At 39.5% G+C, this 19,054-nt stretch overlaps 1 protein-coding gene across 2 annotated transcripts; it reads right to left on the minus strand.

The window, feature by feature from the left end:
• Nucleotides 1–1,846: 1,846 nt before the first annotated feature.
• On the minus strand, nt 1,847–17,197 carry UBXN2B (UBX domain protein 2B). 2 transcript variants are annotated; one of them, XM_050321164.1, is made up of 10 exons: nt 17,027–17,197; nt 14,416–14,516; nt 12,246–12,317; nt 10,590–10,749; nt 9,038–9,115; nt 7,582–7,691; nt 7,013–7,150; nt 5,695–5,856; nt 4,910–4,911; nt 3,417–3,541 (listed from the first exon to the last, which is right to left on the minus strand). In XM_050321164.1, the coding sequence occupies exons 1-10, from the start codon at nt 17,186–17,188 to the stop codon at nt 3,417–3,419; spliced, it is 1,110 nt and encodes a 369-aa protein (XP_050177121.1). In that variant the 5' UTR covers nt 17,189–17,197. The 2 variants fall into 2 exon arrangements, with proteins under 2 accessions (XP_050177116.1, XP_050177121.1); XM_050321159.1 differs by lacking the exon at nt 4,910–4,911 and having other exon boundaries at nt 1,847–3,487.
• Nucleotides 17,198–19,054: the final 1,857 nt, after the last annotated feature.

The raw sequence follows: 19,054 nt of genomic DNA on the forward strand, positions 1-19,054 counted from the left end.
TAACTGCCCACTTTAAATCACCTAATCTCCCTGTTTTATTCCTGGTAAGTTACCTGTTTTGAGGTCTTTTCAGATAAGACATTTAATTTATCATTCGCATTACTCTTTTGGTCCTATGTCTAAAGCAGGACCAGCACCATAAACAGTATCAAACTCATCAATAACAAACACAGTGATTAAAATCATCTTTCTTCCAGTCACAAAGTCACATCTGTAAACCTCAAAAGGTGTGTAAACAGTTCTGCTGCACTGTTTTTTTGCTGTCATCCACCTCTATTCCTAGGCCAGTGTTTTCCAGGCTATTAGTGTCTTTCACAGTTGGTTTCAGATTTCAAATTCACACTTGATGCAAGTGATCCCATTGCTACAGTCTACTAAATGTTCACTATATTTGCAGTTGTATATCACTGCACTAATATTTGGGTTTCCAAAATTTATTTTTAAACAATTGTTAAGCAGCTAAGTAGTACCAGTCCTACTTTTAATCTCTTCAGGAACCCATTCCAACTATATCCATCCAATAGAAACACCACAGGCTTACTGCTTTTGGCATGTTATTAATTCAGTATTTATTGTCCCAGAGTCTCTCTGCTCCCTGTCTCACCTGCACACAGAACAGCAAACACCTCTGCTGAGGCCTGTCAGGTTTAATCAGCATGGGCAAGGGGAAGGTGCATCTCCTCTGTCTGTTCTTCCTGCACAGAATAGCACAATTTAAAGACCACGTGAGCAGTAACTTAGTGCACAGGGAGCTGGCAAACAGCACCTTGGAGTACTTGTGTGTGCTCTTCCTCGCTTCATTTAATATTGTACAGATTTTCACCAAAGAGCAAGAACAGCATGAGATAACTCTTAATAAATGCTAATTATACAAGTGTGCCCAGCAGTTTAATTAAAGCAGGATGTTTACAAACGTCTCGATGTGTTGCTGAAAAAAAAAAGAAAAAAACCCAAAACTAACATTGCATTTACCCAGAATAAATGATTCCTGAGATTTTTAAAAAAGAAAATATTCAGGTTTTGTTTGACTCTTGTGTGAGAAAGGATTTCCAGGGAAGACAAGCAGAAGTGAAGCCTGAGCCTTTCATAAGCTGCCTACAAGAGGAAGCAATAGGATTATTATCTGTACTTCATGGAAGCTAAGAGAAACTTCCAAGCTCAGCAGCCTTACTGTGAGGGAAAGATCATCATCCTCTACCAAGTTACTTCTCCCTCGTAGCCAGTCTTAACTGCATTTCCACACAGGTCTGTACTCAAAGAACAGTGTTGTGCCAAAAATGCCAAGATATAGGCTACATAAGTGAGAACTTATGATAAGAAAAGGTATGACATAAAATTATGAGATGGAAGGTTCCATAGGTTTTAAAGTACTGAGAAGCAGTGAAATATTTAAACACAACCTTTGATATGTTTTCTTAGTGCTTGACAAAGTCATGTCAACTACTGGGACTACCAGTTACTCTCAGCTGCTACTGAGCACTAAAATTTACCAATAGCTATTTGAAACAAAGAGATTTTGATAATATGCAGTTGTGGGTTTTGGCATAGAAGGGAAAAAAATTCCTACAATTTAGTTAACCACTGTTCTTCACACATCAGTGTTTAATTAATAATGGTCTTCAGAAATAATAAGCAATGTAACTTTAGGTACATTCTGAATTGAAATATGCCCAAACCACAGACTGTCCAAGATCAATATCACAATACTGACTTTGACTTTGCATTTATATGTGTCCATTCCTTTTAATTCTTAATTCCAAGTATTCTTAAATACTTGGCACACAACACAATCACCACTTCGTCGCAACATAAATTTGGAATAAAACAAGAAGTCTTGACCATGGTCTTTAACATAAAACTTTAATTACTTAGCACATGAAATGAATTATGATTAAAATCATGCAGATATTCAGACTGCAAAACAAAATACTTCAAATACAATTGCATGTTTAAAATTTACTCAGTCAAATATCTACTTTGAGGTAAAAATGTAAGAATATACTGAGAAATTATAACCTTAGCATAAATAAACAAACATTGATATTTTCAGAACAAAATAATCAGTGAAAACAGCAATTTTTAACACATATATCAGTACAAGAGAAACAGCCCATTTACCTTCTGTTCGAGTGTAATCCACTTGTCTGATATAAATACCCAAATACTATAAAACTGCATACTAATAAAACACAGCAGATAGTTGTCCCCCAACATAAGATTCCTACCTGTTTACTGCAGCATTGAGGCAAGTTATTTGAAAAAATATATAATTTCAAAGATTAAGGGGTTTAATTATACAGCTTCCAAACAAGCATACTGAAAGCTGTACAACTAAATCCTCACTGAATACTACAAAATGCCTTTGGCCAAAATTCCCAAAGACCTGAAATTCAGGTCAAAAACACATGACCAATTCACATGTTTATGCTGTCACTCACACGCACAAAAGCAGACAAGTTCTGTGTTTGTGCACCTTGGTGTATTTTTGTTTGGGGTTATTTAAGTAACTGTGCAAAGAATCATGTAGCTGCACAGGTTTCAACTGCATACACAGATTCAAAGTGACCATATGCCTTCTCCAAATCACGTAATTTCTCCAGATCACAGCGGTCTCTCACATTTCTCTAACTTCAAGAAGAAAGAAATTCTTATTTATTTTCATCACAAGTAGAACAACGAGAATACCAGCAAGAACAACCAATTACAGTCTGCAATGGTTGAGGTTTGCATCTCCTGGACTGATTCACTCATACGAGTAACAATGCAAGGAAAATGACAGAAAAACAGAATATAAATATTATACCGCACCATGAAACACTACAAATAGAATATACAAAAATTACATTAGGGCATTAATTATCTGTAAACCTATTAAAAAGAACACCTTAATACAATCTGGAAGGTAAACATAACCTACAGTCTAAGTTTTCAAATGGCTGTTTGTCAATGCAGCATAGAACATTTCCATAGTGCAAATCTTACCAACCGTATGAAAGATACTGTCCCCTTCAGCAAAATGCTCCTTTACCCACCCCCCTCAAAATAATGATTCGAAGTCCTATCTCATTTCACATTTAGTACAAGACGTGGTTTGAAACATACTAACATATGGAAGCTTAATTTTAACACTGAAAAAAGGTTGAATAATGTTGAGAATTAAAATAAAAAAGTTAGATATGTTATAGCTGGAAGACATGAAATCCAAAAATATAATCCCTGGAAATGAGGAAATAAAAAGACACTGATATTCCCTTTCTTTCATCTGTTGGAGACATATTGTATGACAATGCAGCAGGCTCCCTATATTGTACAACAACTATAAGATTACTTTAATTGCTGAAGAATCACAGTGTTAAGTATATCTGCTTCTTGTAGTGTCAGGCTTTCATCTGTTAGCTCTTTATTTGGAAAGGTAGTCACAAGAACAAAATCAGTTGTTGCAAAGGCTGGACGGGACTGGATAATGAAATCTCGAATGTGCTTAATCCTGTGAAAAGGACATGGACATGAAAACTGTGTATGATTCCATTTTGATATTTATCTGTACATTAAGATGATCAGACAACACAAAACCATCAGACTAAACCATTAAGTAAGTCCTAGATTTAACTTCCTTTTGATCCAGATGACTAATAATTATAGCCTACAAAAACTTTTTGATTCTTCTATAAAATGCCCTGAAAAATTAAAATGAATGTTGCTTTTTTCTCAAATAACAGAAACAAAATTTGTAACATGGAATATATTACAAACTGGTTCCTAACACAGGAAATCAAGTAATTTCAACATCACTGTCAAAAATTTCATTGTTAATTACCAGAATCACAGAATATGCTGAGTTGGAAGGGACCCATAAGGATCCCTGCACAGGACCACACCCAAGAGTCAGATCACGTTACTATATTCTGAAAAGGTGAAATTATTAATGGAGGGAGGAATCTTAAAACATATGGCCACAGTGAAGAGAAAGCAGGGGGGAATTATTAATGCACTTCCATAGCAAGAGGTTTCCTTTAACTTCCCTTGGCACTTCTGAACAAGTTAACAAAACAATCACGTCAACAGCATGACAATACTAATTTAATTTTATAAGACATCGATAAAAAAATAGTATTTTTGAGATAAAAACATGAAATTTCAGGTTTCTCCCCTAAGACATTAAGCTAAGAATAAATCTTTGAACATCTTTTGTAATTAGTAAGTTGGCAAATTTATTGTAGCGAATAACCAGGGACTTCAGCTTTCTATCAGTCTTCGAGGCCTTTGAGATAAGCAGTGTACTTTAGTAGCTTGTTTTGATCGTGCATAAGTCAAGGATAACTAAAAAGATTCACAGCCAAAAGAAAGTTAATAATGGTTAAAATAACCTGCCAACACACTCTTGGTTACAGATGTTACTGGCAAGTTTATCACTTTGACCCTTTCAGGCAGACAGAAGAACACACAGCATGGTTAGAGAGGCTCCCAATGAGCCATAAGGTTTCTCTAAGTCACTTCTGCACAGGTGCTGTGAGGAAAGGATCTGGGCCTGTACTATCAGCTTACATTATCAGGTCTGCTAAAGAATCAAAAATTATTGCTGTATCTTCCTCCCTATTGGCACCTCAGCTAAAATTGCCTCATTGTTGTCTGTGTATATTGTCAGGTGTACATTGTCCTTATTCTGAGCAAGAAGGAAAAGAAGGAAGCAGGTGAACTGCCCATGCAACAATATCAACACAGAACTTCTAAGACCACATCCAAGTCAGGATTCAAGTTTCACCTGTGCTCTAACACAATGGTGCAGCTTTCAAATCAAGGCTGGCTTGAAGCGTTGGTGGACTACTGCCCAAATCTCTGCCCTCTGCCCAAAGTTCTCTCACCCACGTAGTAGAAAGCAGAGCTTTGCAGAACCTTGCCCTAAATCAACCTCTTAGGTAAATAAACAGGGTTGACCAACACAATTTGTGGCATTGCCCCAACGTCAATAAAATTGGTGGCAAGCTCTAATCAGAGCAAGCAAGCTACTATCAGATCTAAAGACCCCACCAAGTTCCCACACTGCCAATTCTTAGGAGTTGACCATCCAAAACAAAACAAAAGTTGGGTCTCAGTATTATGTCCAGTCCACATGCCAGAATTGCAAATGAGCATGTTGTGTCTATATACCCTTCTGCAAATGGGCTGCAGTCTACACTCAGAACCCTTGTCATGTTTAGCCACGCTCTTAAAACATAACAAGGTAGAAAGCTGGAGCTGGCACAGGATTTCTCTGCCCACGCTGTGGACTATATTCCAAATAAGACTATACTCCACACTTGGCAATTAAGTGTTTTCACAGTGTTTTCTGAGTCATCCACCTGCTCTTCCTAGAAAAGGCCCAGGAATGAGATGACTACATAGTAGGTCTGTCCAGATTTCAGTCATCCTGAGAACAGTTATGGCTTGTGCTGTGCCCTTAAAAAAATCACAGGACATAATTGGATATAGAAGTTTCTGACTTTGCAGTTATCAAATATCTTGTGTTTTCAAATAAAGAATTTTGCTTTGACAGCCAATTTATCAGTATATCCATGTAACAAAAATGACAGATCTGTACACTTCAGTGAAGCTGTACTTCCCCCTTTTTGATGTCTTGCTGATACTCATTTAATGACAAAACACAAACTTATCAAAATAGTTACAGTTACCTGCATTGATGCAGAATCAATTTACCTGTGTGTTTGATTAAATCTTTGTATTAATCGGCTTCCATCTGCTAATCTAATTTGAATTTTAGTTGCTGGCATGGAATCATCAATCAGAACAGGCGCATTAAGAATGGATTTCTCCTCCTCCTCTGGGGAAGAAGGCGTGCTGACTATTTCAGGTGTAAGGCTAAAGGATTGAAAAAAAAAAAACTGAATGTTTCAGTTATGCTTTTCATTGAATAACTACCACGTATAGCTAGTACATATGAGCAGTGAAAATCCTCTCAGTTATCAGAACTAAGTATAAAAACAGCTTTTCTACTAGATACAAATAATGCTTTTGTAGTTTCTTGTCAATGATTGCAATATTTCATATTTATTTTTCTTATAATTGTGATATCATTACATTTGCATGATTTTAAATAGGTAACCAAGTACAGTTAGAACTATATCTGTTTATGCTTATAGAGCATGAAATGACAAATGCCTCTGATACCAAGATTTATATATCATATCTCCTGGACTATATTAAAATATAATCATATACCATTATGATGCACTAAAATGACACAAACTGCTTTAGGAATTGTTTTCAGGAGCATTACTTTATGATTCTAGGCAACTCCCATCCTTTTGTAGTCACAAATGATATTAACAAGACATTGATAACCACCACAGAGCACGTGGAGTTCTTTACAACTAGTAAAGATAAAAACAGACTGATTGGAGATAACCATTTGGCTACTCCTTTCATTGCTTACGTATTTGAGACTTCATCAGCTAGCCCAAACAAACAAAAATGCCATAAAACTGGTATGCACATTTTCTTATATGTGAAACCTCCTCTCTCGCCCAGCTATTTTCTTCAGTCATCTGGGCAAGTGCTCATATGAAGAAGTTATCATATACAATTGCTCCCCATTTCACCTCTACCAGAGCTTACCCCCTTCTCAGTTTTACTGAGTATATTTCCTCATTTTTAAAAAGATGGAATATAGATTAAACACAGCAAAGAATCATTCGTTGAATTAAAGTACGTGAAGAAGCACACCAGTAATACCTTTTTTGTGCAACCAAATATATGAATAAATTCAATGACAACCAGAAACCTAGAATTATTTACAGTTCAACAGCTAATATCAAGTCAGTTGGATAAGATACTTCAAATGCTATGTGAAAAAGCTGATAACTGGCAGAGCTGAGGTCACATTACTGTTTACTCTGACCAACTTGGGTGAACAGAAGTTATGCACTTTTGGACAAAGTAGTCTGAAATTTTCAGTCACAGGAATGAAACTGGATATGAATACAGAGCACAGAATAGAAAATCTGACTTTTTTCACCTTCCAAGTTTTTGTCCTTCGCCACTGAAAGCTTTAAAGCGCAGTCTGGGCTTCACATATTCTTGTTCTTGGTGATCTTCCATATCCAAATTAACCTGGCCACCATGAACAAGTCGCTGCAGTTCCATAGGAATTTCCCTTAATTAAAGATAAAAACTTTCCTAATTACATTCTGAACTGCAAACTGTAAACTGTACACACACAGTATGAGTCAATATTAATAGTATGTTCACTTTGAAAGTCACACTCAATTGTTTTATAAATCAATTTCATCATAAGGGAAGAAAAAAAAATCAGTGAGTTGACAGTCAAAACCTAAAACATACTGACAGTCAAAACACAGAATGAGCAAACAAAACATGTGAATCCAAAAGCTGCAGTAACAAGTACTATTCAGAGTTAAACCACCAGAGGAACCAAAGTATTCCAAATTTTCATATGCCCCATGCATACATTTTATGGGTGCAGACAGAGAAGAAACCTGCAGGTTTTAATAAACATGTGGAGAAAGCATTTTTCTTCACTTCACTTGAAAGTCATACATCAATAAAGCTGCCATTTTAACTTACCCTCTTTTAACAGACTCAAGAAACTGAGCATTTATTGGGTCTGAATAGGATCTCAACTCGCCATCATCTAAACTGAAGCCATTCCTCCACAGTTTCAGCAAAATTTGAACCTATGAAGCAAAAAAAGTGGAATAAAAAGAGAAAGACAGACACATAAAGCAGTGCAATTTCACACAGATTAGTAGTAACACAAGTTTTGATCTACACTTAACAGATTTTGTACCAGATCATAAACAAGAGTGAAAATGACAAAATAAGAACAGAGCACTGGACTGTAACTGTCATTGTCAGATTTTTCTGTAAAAAAGGAAATAACTACTATCTACTTTGACACCACTTTTACACCTGGGGAAAAAATCTCTTAATGTGCTATCCATGACATTAAGCATGATACAGTGACTGTGCATCTTCACAGCATTCCAATTACCTTTAAAAGCAGTAAACATTTTTGTTGATAAAGAAATAAACCCATAAAATTACAAATTACTGCTGATATTGCCAAAACTACTTTCCTCAGATTGTAACATGCTGAGCTCCAATGAAATTGATACTACCTCCATTCAGTTCAAATGCTGAGAATCCAGCCTCCTTCCTTCCCTACTTTCTTTGCTACATATAAGGTCCAGCCAGAGCCTTTCAGCTTCAAAACCTGTACCTCTCCCTTGGAACTGCCTTGCAGTCCAGCATAACTAGCCTTCCCTAGACAGTAAAACTGGCCTTTCCTTAGAAAACTATCCCTGCTCCCAGGTACAGTAAGCCCACTGCAACAAGTTTCTGGCTGAGTACAGATTAATTGGAGGGTACAAGGATTACTTAGTAGACTACAAAGTAGCAGCTCCCGGTGACATGATAGCACCACCCAGCCAGAACCACATCCTCACTCAGCTCTTGGCCTTACTTATTTCTTGGGTTTGTTTCTAGATGATCTTAACACTTTCTCCAGCCATTCACAAAAATGTCAAAGTGCAAAGAACTTTGTTTTTCCTCAACCTCTCCCTCACATCCTGCTTTTCAACTGATAGGAAAGAAAGGCCAGACAATGTCAAAAGGTCTCTAACATGCTGCTTCACCTTTCCTAGAATACACCAATGTCCTCCAGTTTGAGATTGGCTACTTTGCAAGCCACAAGAAGAATCAATTCCCAGATGGATTAAAATGTCAGCATAGCAAAGAGAATGTAGAACAGCACCTGGTGGAAAGTAATTGAAAGGAAGGTGTGCTAAGAATTTCAAAGTAATTCACATCTGACAATTCCTTAATGGAGGCTTTAGGGATATCCAATGAACATCTGTTCTCTTTGGACACTTTAACAATTTCTACTTAACACACACCTAATATTTAGGTATTATTTTTTGTTCATAAACATAGTTACAGTAATACTGGCATTTCAAGCTGTAAACAGGATTAAACAGGCATCTGTTGGAGGTTGTTTTCTGGTACTCAGAATTTTACTTACATCTTGATTTTCTCCATATATATATTCAGAGTGCTTTTGTGATGAGTCACCCAATCTATATCCACCACCAGAAAATGACTGGAAAAAATACACAGAAAAGCTTATTGGAATAATTACCTGAAACAGTTTATTAAAATTCTTATTTAGGTGCAAAAAAAAAAAAGGGATCCACAAACTTGTTCCTGTGATAAAATCAAATACTCTGTTATAATATTTATTTTCTAAGTGGGAAATTATACCTAGTAAGCATAATCAGGCTAAGCAAGCTTTGTGTGATGCATTTCAGTTTCTATTCTGTACACTTTTTCAAACATAAAAATCAAAGAACAGTTTGGGTTAGAAGAGACCTTTAAAGGTCATCTAGACCAACTCCTTTGCAACAAGCAGGAACATCTTCAAGTAGAACACACTGCTCAGAGCCCCATCCAATCTGATCGTGAATGTTTCCAGGGATGGGGCACCCAAGACCTCTCTGGGCAACCTGATGCAGTGTTTTACTACACTTGTAAAAAAATTCTTCCTTATATCTAGACTGAATCTACCCTCTGAGTTTAAAACCATTACCCCTTGTCCTATCAACACAGGTTCTACTAAAAAGTCTGTCCCCATCTTTCTTATAGGACCCTTGTCCTCATAGGAGAGATGTTCTATCTTTTTGATTATTTTTGTGGCCTTCCTTGGGAGTCACTCCAACAGGTCCATGTCCTTCCTGTGCTCAGGACACCAGAGCTGGATGCAGTACTCCAGGTGATGTCTCACACCTGGAGTGAAATACAGCAGTGGAATCACCTCACTCACCCTGCTGGCCATGCTTCTTGTGATGCAGCCCAGGATATGTTTGGCTTTCTAGGCTGTGAGTCCACATTGCTGGGTTGTGTCTAGCTTTTCATCCACCAGTACCCCAGGACCATCCCCACAGAGCTGCTCTCAATCTGTTCATGTCTCAACCTGCACTGATACTGAGGGTTGCCCTGATACAGGTGCAGCACTTTGCACCCAGTCTTGTTGACCTCATGAGGTTCCCATGGGTCCACTTCTCCAGCTTGTCCAGGTTCCCCTGGATGGCAGCCCACCCCTTAGGCATGTCAACCACAACACTCAGTCTGGTGTCATCTGCAAACTTGCTGAGGGTGCACTTGATCCCACTGTCTGTGTTACTGATGAAGGTATTGAACAGCACTGGTCCCAGTATGGATACTGTCTCATCTGGACATTGAACTGTTGATCACTACCCTCTAGGAGCAATTCTACAGGTAAGAGATTTTGATTTGGGATGCAAATTTAGTCTGGTTTCTTTTGTAATCAATTATAATTAAAAACAAAGCAAATAATTCCAGTTCATGATGATGTCTAATGATTTCCTCTGAAATTGTTTGGTTCTTTCTGTGTTTATTTTCTAGATCAAGCTATTGGAGCATAGACAATACACAACTGTGCTGAGCAAATCCTCTGCTATTTGAAAACAACAAAAAGCTGGACTTGCTCTGATGTGGTTTGATGAGTTTCAGAGACGCTAATGTAAAGAGAGATCAAAGCATCTTTTAACTTTTACCTTAGCTTTACCGAAATCACCAGATGCTCTTGAGGCCTCATCTAATGGGACAGCCCCATGTTCTTTTGCTTCCTTGAAGAGTTCAGCAACAATTTTACTCGGATTACTGGAAGCCCCGGAAATCTGTAATCCTCTATATTCTGAGTCACCTGAATAAAATCTTTAGAGTAGTAATGTACATCAGCAACAAGGTTTTAAAGGACAAGCATAATTTTTAATCTTTCCATCAAAAGAAAAAAAATAACAAGGAGATAAATTTGGCACAAAACCTTTTCATTCTGATCACAGAAATTTTCCATTTGGTTCTGACCTTCCCAGTAATCCAAGCAGCACTACACCAAAGGTATTTCACTAATAACCAACCAGATCCCAGAGGTTAGAGAGCAGGTCCATATGTTATAAGTGAACACAGTCCTGATGCAGCTGTGCATCTTATATGGATGTCACCTGCTCCCAGAAAGACACATCTCCTCAGGGAGACTCCTGTGCATGGGTCACAACTAACCTCACCTTGGTAGAACAAACATGTAACTTTTTCTGGAAAACCGGAACAGTGCCACAATTTGATTTTTTAATTCACAGATCTAGCATATTTCTACTTCTGCCAACACCAGAAATGGAAATTTTAAAATGAATTTACTTAACTTTTCAAGGTATTCTAAAACCTGCAGAAATTGCTGTGAAAGGTAATTTGTGGGTTTTTTTCTTCACCACAGTCCCATTATTAGCTCTTGAAGATGAAATGTTAAACTACAATTAATTCAAAATAGTTCAATAGTTCAAAACTGTATCTGTTTGATTATGAAGATCAAGATATTCCTTGAGAAGGACATTATAATCTCTAAATACCAACAGAACAGATGCTATAAAAATCTGTATATAAATACATAATCTGGCAAACCTGAGTGTTTTGTCTGTGATTACAGGAAACATTAATAACTAATAAGTGCTTCCTACTTTTCTCAACTTTTACATTTAACCACTTGAGACGAGGTAAATTAACTAATCCATGAGAAACTGTCTCTCAGGCTACTGACTTCAAAAGTGTTCATTCTACCATATTTTACACTTACCAAAAACCAGTATTAGGTATGAAGGTACTACATAACCATAATGCTTTATGATGTCACATAACTGTGAATCCCTTAGTAACATCTCCCCTTAGTACATAAATCCTTATTTATTATCCCAACTGCCATTTATATGGAAAACCTTTAATTATTAGATTTAAAAGAATGATAGTGGTAAGGAGACGAAACAAGAACTCTGATAATTTTCATTCATTCAAGAAAGGAAGTACTCAAATATTTGAACAATGGATACAAAGAACAACTCAGGATATTTGAGAAAAGGCAAAAAAATTTTTTGAGTACAAGTGTAAGTTACAATCTTTACAACCACACAGTCATATGTTAAGGCATCTACAGGTCCTAATCACCACAGTCAGATTCTGCTAAGAGTTTTACTACAGCAGTGTACTGCTAACACTTACTCTAATAAGTCACATGGCATCCCTGCAGTTACTAGCCCTTTGCAGGACAGACCTAGCTCACATGCATTTTGAAAAAACATGAGGGACCAAAGTGTGAACATGACAAAAACCCCAATTACTTTCACAATTGTTAAATGATTTTTTTTTGTGTGGTTTAAAAATACCTTTGGTTTTCTTTGTCATCGCTCATGCTTCTCTCTGGTTTTCTCAACCTTCTAAGAGAATCCAATTTAAGACTGCCAAGAGAATAAAAGAAAACATTTGAAGATGACCAATACATACACTTTACTAAGTAATTCACATCTAACTTCTGAAACCACTTCTTTTTCAAAAACTAAGGATATCGAGTTGTTGTGTTTCTTCTGGCCTCATCTTTTTTTTTTTTATTTCTGTGCCAAGGTACATAGCCATGAATGCTTCTCAGTGAATAAGCTGGAAAGGGCACACGTATGGCAGAGTTATTCAGCATTAACAGATGGACTGGATGGTCATTGCAGGCCTATTCCAACTGAACTATTCTATTCTAGCAGAATTCTGCTTTATGCCACTGCTGGTCCCACAGATAACACACAATACATAGAAGCTCAACAGCTGTTTCAGAATCCAGGGTTGTTAGCTTGCACAATGCCAGGAAAAGCTATGCAAATATACACCTTATCCTGTAGGACTCGATAAAACTCATTAATATAAGATGTATATGAGGTAGCCATCTACCATGGGATAAGAACATATATACAGCCTGCTACATGAGTAATGGCAGATCACTAGTTCAGATTTATGCAATTTGTCTGATTACTATACCTCTGAAATCAAAGTGTAGCAGAGCCAGCCATTTCTTTTTTAAGTATCAGTGTTGATGAAACAATGTAACTCTACATCTCAGGGAAGAATCTGCTTCTCATTACTTTCTCAGAAAAAAAATGTATTTTCTGGACTTAGATCATGTGCACTAGAAACACTTTTAACTTCATTTTTAATGATTTAATTTTATTTTTTTCCTTTGTCGCATTGTAGGTTTTGTGGGGTTTGTGTTTCTGTGCCCACAGTTTTAAGTTTCTCTAAGGAGCTCACACAACATGACAGTAGGGCTCAGAGGCATCTTCTATACCTGCAGCAGAGAAAGGTGAGCTGAGGAGGTGACTTCAAGAGCAGCATTATGTTTCCTTACAATTAATACACTGCTCATCTGAGAGCAACATGACGTCTACTAAAAGAAAAATCTTGTTTTGGATACCATGCAAATAGCTGCCATCTCCTCTTTCTCAGACGGATTCCAGTGCGATTGCCAACTATCACACTGAAGTATTAGAGAAATAGTATTTCCTTTGGTTGGGAGTGGGAAGTTGTAACTTCACAATATGTATTGGCAAATGAAGCTGTTTGCTTGTTTGTTTGTAAACTTTGTTCTATGTAGCTGATTAGTCAACTTCAGTGGTTTCAACAAAACAAACAAAAAAAGTCATCAAAACAGATATTATTTTCCAAGTGTCACACACTGTGCTAAAATTTCTCTTCCTGAAGAGATCTGAATTTACAGACGTACTTGAAGCATGACTGGTGACTACAATCTTTTCTTTTACTTAAACTCCTTTAACACAGAGATCCACACTGGCAGCAGCAATTAAAAGACAAGCCAAATACAAGACTTGTTATGGCATCACTGACAGTAATGAGGTAAAAACTTTTCTTCTTTTCATGATTAAAAAAAATTAATTAAAAGCTGCCAAGATTTCTTTATAAAAAATTCAAGACTACATGGAATCTTCACATGCTATGTGAACTGCAAACACTGCCGGCTAGCAAAACCTGGATTTGTATATAGATATGTGTTTTTCCTTCCACCTGCCCAACCCAGATAAATTAATTAGAAAGTCTTTCATATTTCTGTCACCCCATAGCTGCCTACTAATGAACAGACTAATAATTTTACAAATTAAACTATTTGTCTCATCAGGTACTGACATAAATACAACACTGAAAGCAGCTCACTTGCAAGTTTCACACAAACAAGTTATTTGCTAAACTCTGAAGAAGCCAGTTACTGCAGTATTTTTCTGACAGCAAATTTCCAAATTATGTCTGTATAAACAAAGTGTAACACTGCATTTCACTTACAGCATCTTAGTCTTATTTGAAGTGGGTTTAAAGTGTTTTGGAATTCCTGAAATACCATATAGACAAAGGCTCTTAAATAAATTCAATTTTAAAGCATTCTGAGAAGACAGGCAACACATTATTGCAGGAATTCACAATTCTAGATTATGACCATGATGAAGTTTTGTGAGCTAATACAGCACCCATCCACACTTTTCTCAAGTACAAAGTATGTCTTACCTCTGTGATACTTTTGTATTACTGATCTTTGTAGCTGTTGGTTTGTCAGAACACAATGACTGCCTTTTAGCTTCATCTTCATATAACTCTGCCAAGGCCAGCTGTAGGAAACAGAACTCTTTTTAAGAAGTCTGCAACTCTAGAACTACATGTGGAACTGAAACAAGACAAAAATTAATGTGAAATGAGCCTCTCTCCAGAAAATTAGAAACATCAACATGAGAAACCCCAACTAAAATTCAGCTTCCTTTCTGCTTTATGAAAAAAATCCCACACAATGCTTAAATGCCATTCTGACTTGCAGCTTGTACTCTGCTGTCATATTGCTCACACTGCTTCACTAGCTACATTAGGCCTGCATTAGATTCAGAATCACAGAGTATATACACAGGTAGATATTAAGCATCAGTTCATCAATGTTAACAAACTAAAATAGCTACGTAATCCTCTGATAAGACTGGGGCAGCAAATAATAAATATTACAAACATTTTACATAGAAATTGAAAAAACATAACTCAAATAAGCTTGTACTGGAATGAAGAACAAATTCAGCCTTGCTGGCTTGAACTCAAGACATCACTGCAAATACTTAACAAAACTCAGCTTTTTCATAAGGATGCACTAAAAGCTGCCATATCACTGGCAAGTTCACTTTTAGGAACTTGTGCCAGGGACATCTAACATGCCATTTTTAGCAATCTTACTTTTGTCCTGAATACTTTGCTTGTCAAATCACCTTCAGTTTTGCAACCAAACCATTTTGTTTACACTATGCAACTAATGTCATACACACCAGAAAAGGTACTAGGCTACAATTCCATTGCAGTTCTATGTTGAAGGAATACACATTAAAGTAAAATGGAACATCATCTGTCCCTCAAAACACACTGCTATGAACACAGAATATTAACCCCATATTATTGTAAGGCATTTTCTGCAGGGAAAAATATGAGCTGAGGTATTATACCCATTAAGAAAATTAAACTGAGTAAAAAGACAGCTCAAGAAAACCACTGAAGACCCCCACTCTATCTGAGGAAACAAGCAAATACCTTTTAGACATGTAAAGCTGACTGGGTAGGTCATGGACAACATGTACATAAGCAGACACTAAACAGAATAGGCAAAGATCTACCCTGTACCATCCCTAATCCAAAAACTGAGGGATGCTGAGGGAGTATAAAAGGGTTCCGTGCATTCCTCACATTGCATCTCTTACAGTGCCATGACAAATCAAGTACACGGGGATGGATGGATGGATGGATGGATGGATGGATGGATGGATGGATGGATGGATGGATGGATGGACGGTCAGCTACCCTGACCCAGGAGGGTATTTCCTTGGGTTTTAGCACTTTATCCATAAGAATCAACCCAAAATGCCTGTCTGCTGCAGTGGACTAACACCTTATGAACCAAAAGTATCCACACAGACTTTATTACTGTTATATACTGTAACAGGAATAAAGCAATACCAGGGATTATTGCAACAATAATACTGGAGAAGAGAAGGCTCCAGTAAGACCTCAGTGTGGTCTTTCAGTACTTAAAGGGGGCTTATAAAAAAGACAGAGAGTGACCTTTTACACAGGCAGATAGTGATAGGACAAGGCAGAATACTTTTAAACTAAAAGAAGAGAAATTTAAAGTAGATGTTAGGATAAGACTCTTTATTAAGAGGGAAGTGAGGCACCAGAATGGGTTTCCCAGAGAATCTGTGGATGCCCCATCCCTGGCAGTGTTCAAGGCCAGGTTGGATGGGGCTCTGAGTAGCCCAGTCTAGTGGAAGGTGTCCCTGCACATGACAGAAGGGTTGGAACTAGATCTTTAGGCCCCTTCCAACCCAAATCATTCTATGATTGTAGCAAAATTAATCTCAGCAAGATGAAATTCCAAATAGTAACAAAGGTAAAAAAAACCCCAAACCCAAAAAACTATACCCGTTTTTCTCTGTTAATTATGTACAATTAAATGAAACAGGGGCAGTTTCACCTGTTTTCCTATCGATTTGTTGATCAAAAATTTCGAACCTTCATGCAGCGTCAAAGTCACACATAAAAAAGGAATACTGCTAAAAGGGTTTGTAATTAAGCCTTTAAAAACCAGTGCTGAACTACATTTGTGACCACACTCCAGTTTTCCCATGTACGCCTGGGAAAGGTCTTGTCCTTAGTCTTACACCACATCTGCGGAGACTGACACTGTCACGCGGGACGAGACATTCCTACCAAATAATCAGGAAACACAATGGCGCAGAAATAACCTCAAGTACGGTTAGAACCCAGATACTCAAGTGTCGGGAGAGCCCCTCCAGTTCCTTGGAGAGTTCCCGCCCAGTCCCACCCACCGTTTCCCAAGGGGCCTAGTGCCCTTCCAGGAGCATCCTTCCCATCCCAGCCTCAGAGGGGGCGTGGGCGGCGGAAGGACGGAAAGAGCCCACGCCGGGGCAGCCCCGGCTGAGAACCCACGCACAGCCCGCTCCCCTCAGGGCGGCCCGACGGAGAGCCTGGACTGCCCCCAGGGAAGGCCTGGGGCGCCCCCGAGGGGCCGCAGCGCTCCGCCCCGCCCGGCCCCGCCCCGGCAGCGGGACGCCCACCGCCGTCCTCTCACCTGCAGATCCCGGGCGCTGGGCGGGCGGCCGCTGCTCCGGGGCGGCCGATCCCTGCGGCCGCCGGCGGCCCCGGCCCCGGCCGCGGGCACGTCCCTGTCCCCGTCCCTGTCCCTGTCCCCGGCCCCGTCCCGGTGCGCGGGCGCTGCCCCGCCGTCCGCCATCTTCGCGGGGCGGCGGCGAGGGCCGGGCGGGGCGGGGCGAGCGCGCGGCGCGGCCGCCATGGCAACGGGCGGGGCCGCGCCGAGCCCGCCCAGGGCCCAGGGCCGGCTGCCCGGGCGGCCAAAGTGCCCCCTGTTCGTGCCTCTCAGCGGGCGGAAACATCAGCGTGCTTTGCTTGCGAATGGCATGGCTTTTCTGTCAGTTAGTACTCAAACCCTTCTTCGCTAGTTATATCTCTGGCTTCTCATGCTAATCAGTCCGCAGGCGCGGTTCTTCCCTCCGCTTAAATCTAAGATCTGTTTTGGTAGGTGGTCTATGAGTCGGTGGCCGCGGCCTCTCACTGCTGGAATTACCTTTTCCAGAATCACAGAATCCCCGGTTGGAAAAGACCTCTGAGATCATCGAGTCCAACGCATGACGACACCACCATGTCAAATGGACCGTGGCACTGAGTGCCATGTCCAGTGTTTCCTTGAACAGCTTTAGGGACAGTGACTCCACCACCTCCCTGGGCAGCCCATTCCAATGTCTAGTCACCCCTTCTGTGAAGGAATTTTTCCTGGTGTCCAATTTAAACCTCCCCTGGTAACAGCTTAAGACTGTATCCCCTTGTCCTATGGCTAATTCCTGGGAGAAGAGGCCCAACCCCCACCTGGCTACAATCTCCTCTCAGGTAGCTGTAGAGTGATAAGGGCCCCTCTGAGCTTTCTCTTCTTCAGGCTAAACAACACCAGCTTCCTCAGCTGTTCTTACAAGATCTGTGTTCCAGACCCTTCACCAGATTCACTTTCTTGTGGATACAATTGGACTCTTCTCTTTCCCCTAGTTACTGCTCAGTTCTGCTGGTTCTTATCCGGACAGCCCATTCATCTTGGGATTGTCTTCCATTTTTCTTCAAACAAAAGATTAGCCAAGTGTATGGCATTCACAGTGGAATCACTTAGTCATGACTGTCCAGCTGCAGGTACTGAATGACAACTAAAAAACAATTTCAAAGTTTGACACAAACACCTGTGCAAATCTTGAGGGGCTCAGATCTCGAGGGGCTCGGTATAAATGGGGACAGCAGGTGCTGCTGCCACCAAGGGAGCTGGGACATTGGGGTATGTTGGTGTCTCTCTCTGTGTGCCCTCAGACTCCTTTCCCCAGGAGGCAAACGTTGTGTGCACCCCCTCGGGCAGCAGGGGCCCAGCTGTATCTGTGCCAGCAGGCACAAACGGGAGAGTGGGCTTGCCTGTGGCCTTCCCTCAGCACTGGGAGATGGAGGAAGGCCTGCAGGCACTGACAGAAGACTGGCAGACCTCACTGCATGGTGTCAGTCCAATGGGCAGAGCATGCATGTGGCACACAGAGAATTTCTCAGTCTGCTTTTGAACGCAAGGCTGTCTCCAGAACAATGAAGTGCCATCGATGGTGGCTAAAAACCAAACTGGGCTGTTCACTTAAAATGCTTAAGCTAACTTGGAGGAGAAAGGCGTATTGGTGCTCAAAGTGTTGACTCTCAGATGCTAGAATACTAAAAGTGGTTTTAGAAGTGTGAGATTTTGTTTTGTTTCTGACTCTTACATATTAAGGATTAAAACCTTTTTCTAAATGTGGAAGTTGAGTTTCTCACTTTATTATTATGGGCTGATATACTCTGAAACTTTGAGAAAAATGCTAGCTGTCTTGTCATAATTCTGTAGTCAGGTACCAAACCTGACAACGTTACATGCCAAAAACTAAAACTAGAAACTTAGAAGTAAAAACTGAAAGATCTCTGTTACCTCTAACGTGGTGGTTTGACCCTGGCCAGCAACTAAGGGCCCATCCAGTTGCTCACTCTCTTCCCACCAGTGGGATGGGGAACAGAACGAGAAGGGCAAAAG

Source organism: Myiozetetes cayanensis, unplaced genomic scaffold, assembly GCF_022539395.1.
Source record: "Myiozetetes cayanensis isolate MyiCay16 unplaced genomic scaffold, myiCay2020 scf1, whole genome shotgun sequence".
Lineage (NCBI taxonomy): Eukaryota > Metazoa > Chordata > Aves > Passeriformes > Tyrannidae > Myiozetetes > Myiozetetes cayanensis.

What these genes read in the sequence shown, in the direction of transcription:
- UBXN2B (XM_050321159.1), bottom strand. Translation starts at nt 17,188, where the DNA reads ATGGCGGACGGCGGGGCAGCGCCCGCGCACCGGGACGGGGCCGGGGAC. An exon ending in TATATGGAGAAAATCAAGAT is followed by an intron (nt 7,692 to 9,037) that starts GTAAGTAAAATT and finishes TTTGCTTCATAG; the next exon opens with GTTCAAATTTTGCTGAAACT. An exon ending in GAAGGACAAAAACTTGGAAG is followed by an intron (nt 5,857 to 7,012) that starts GTGAAAAAAGTC and finishes TCAATCCTTTAG; the next exon opens with CCTTACACCTGAAATAGTCA.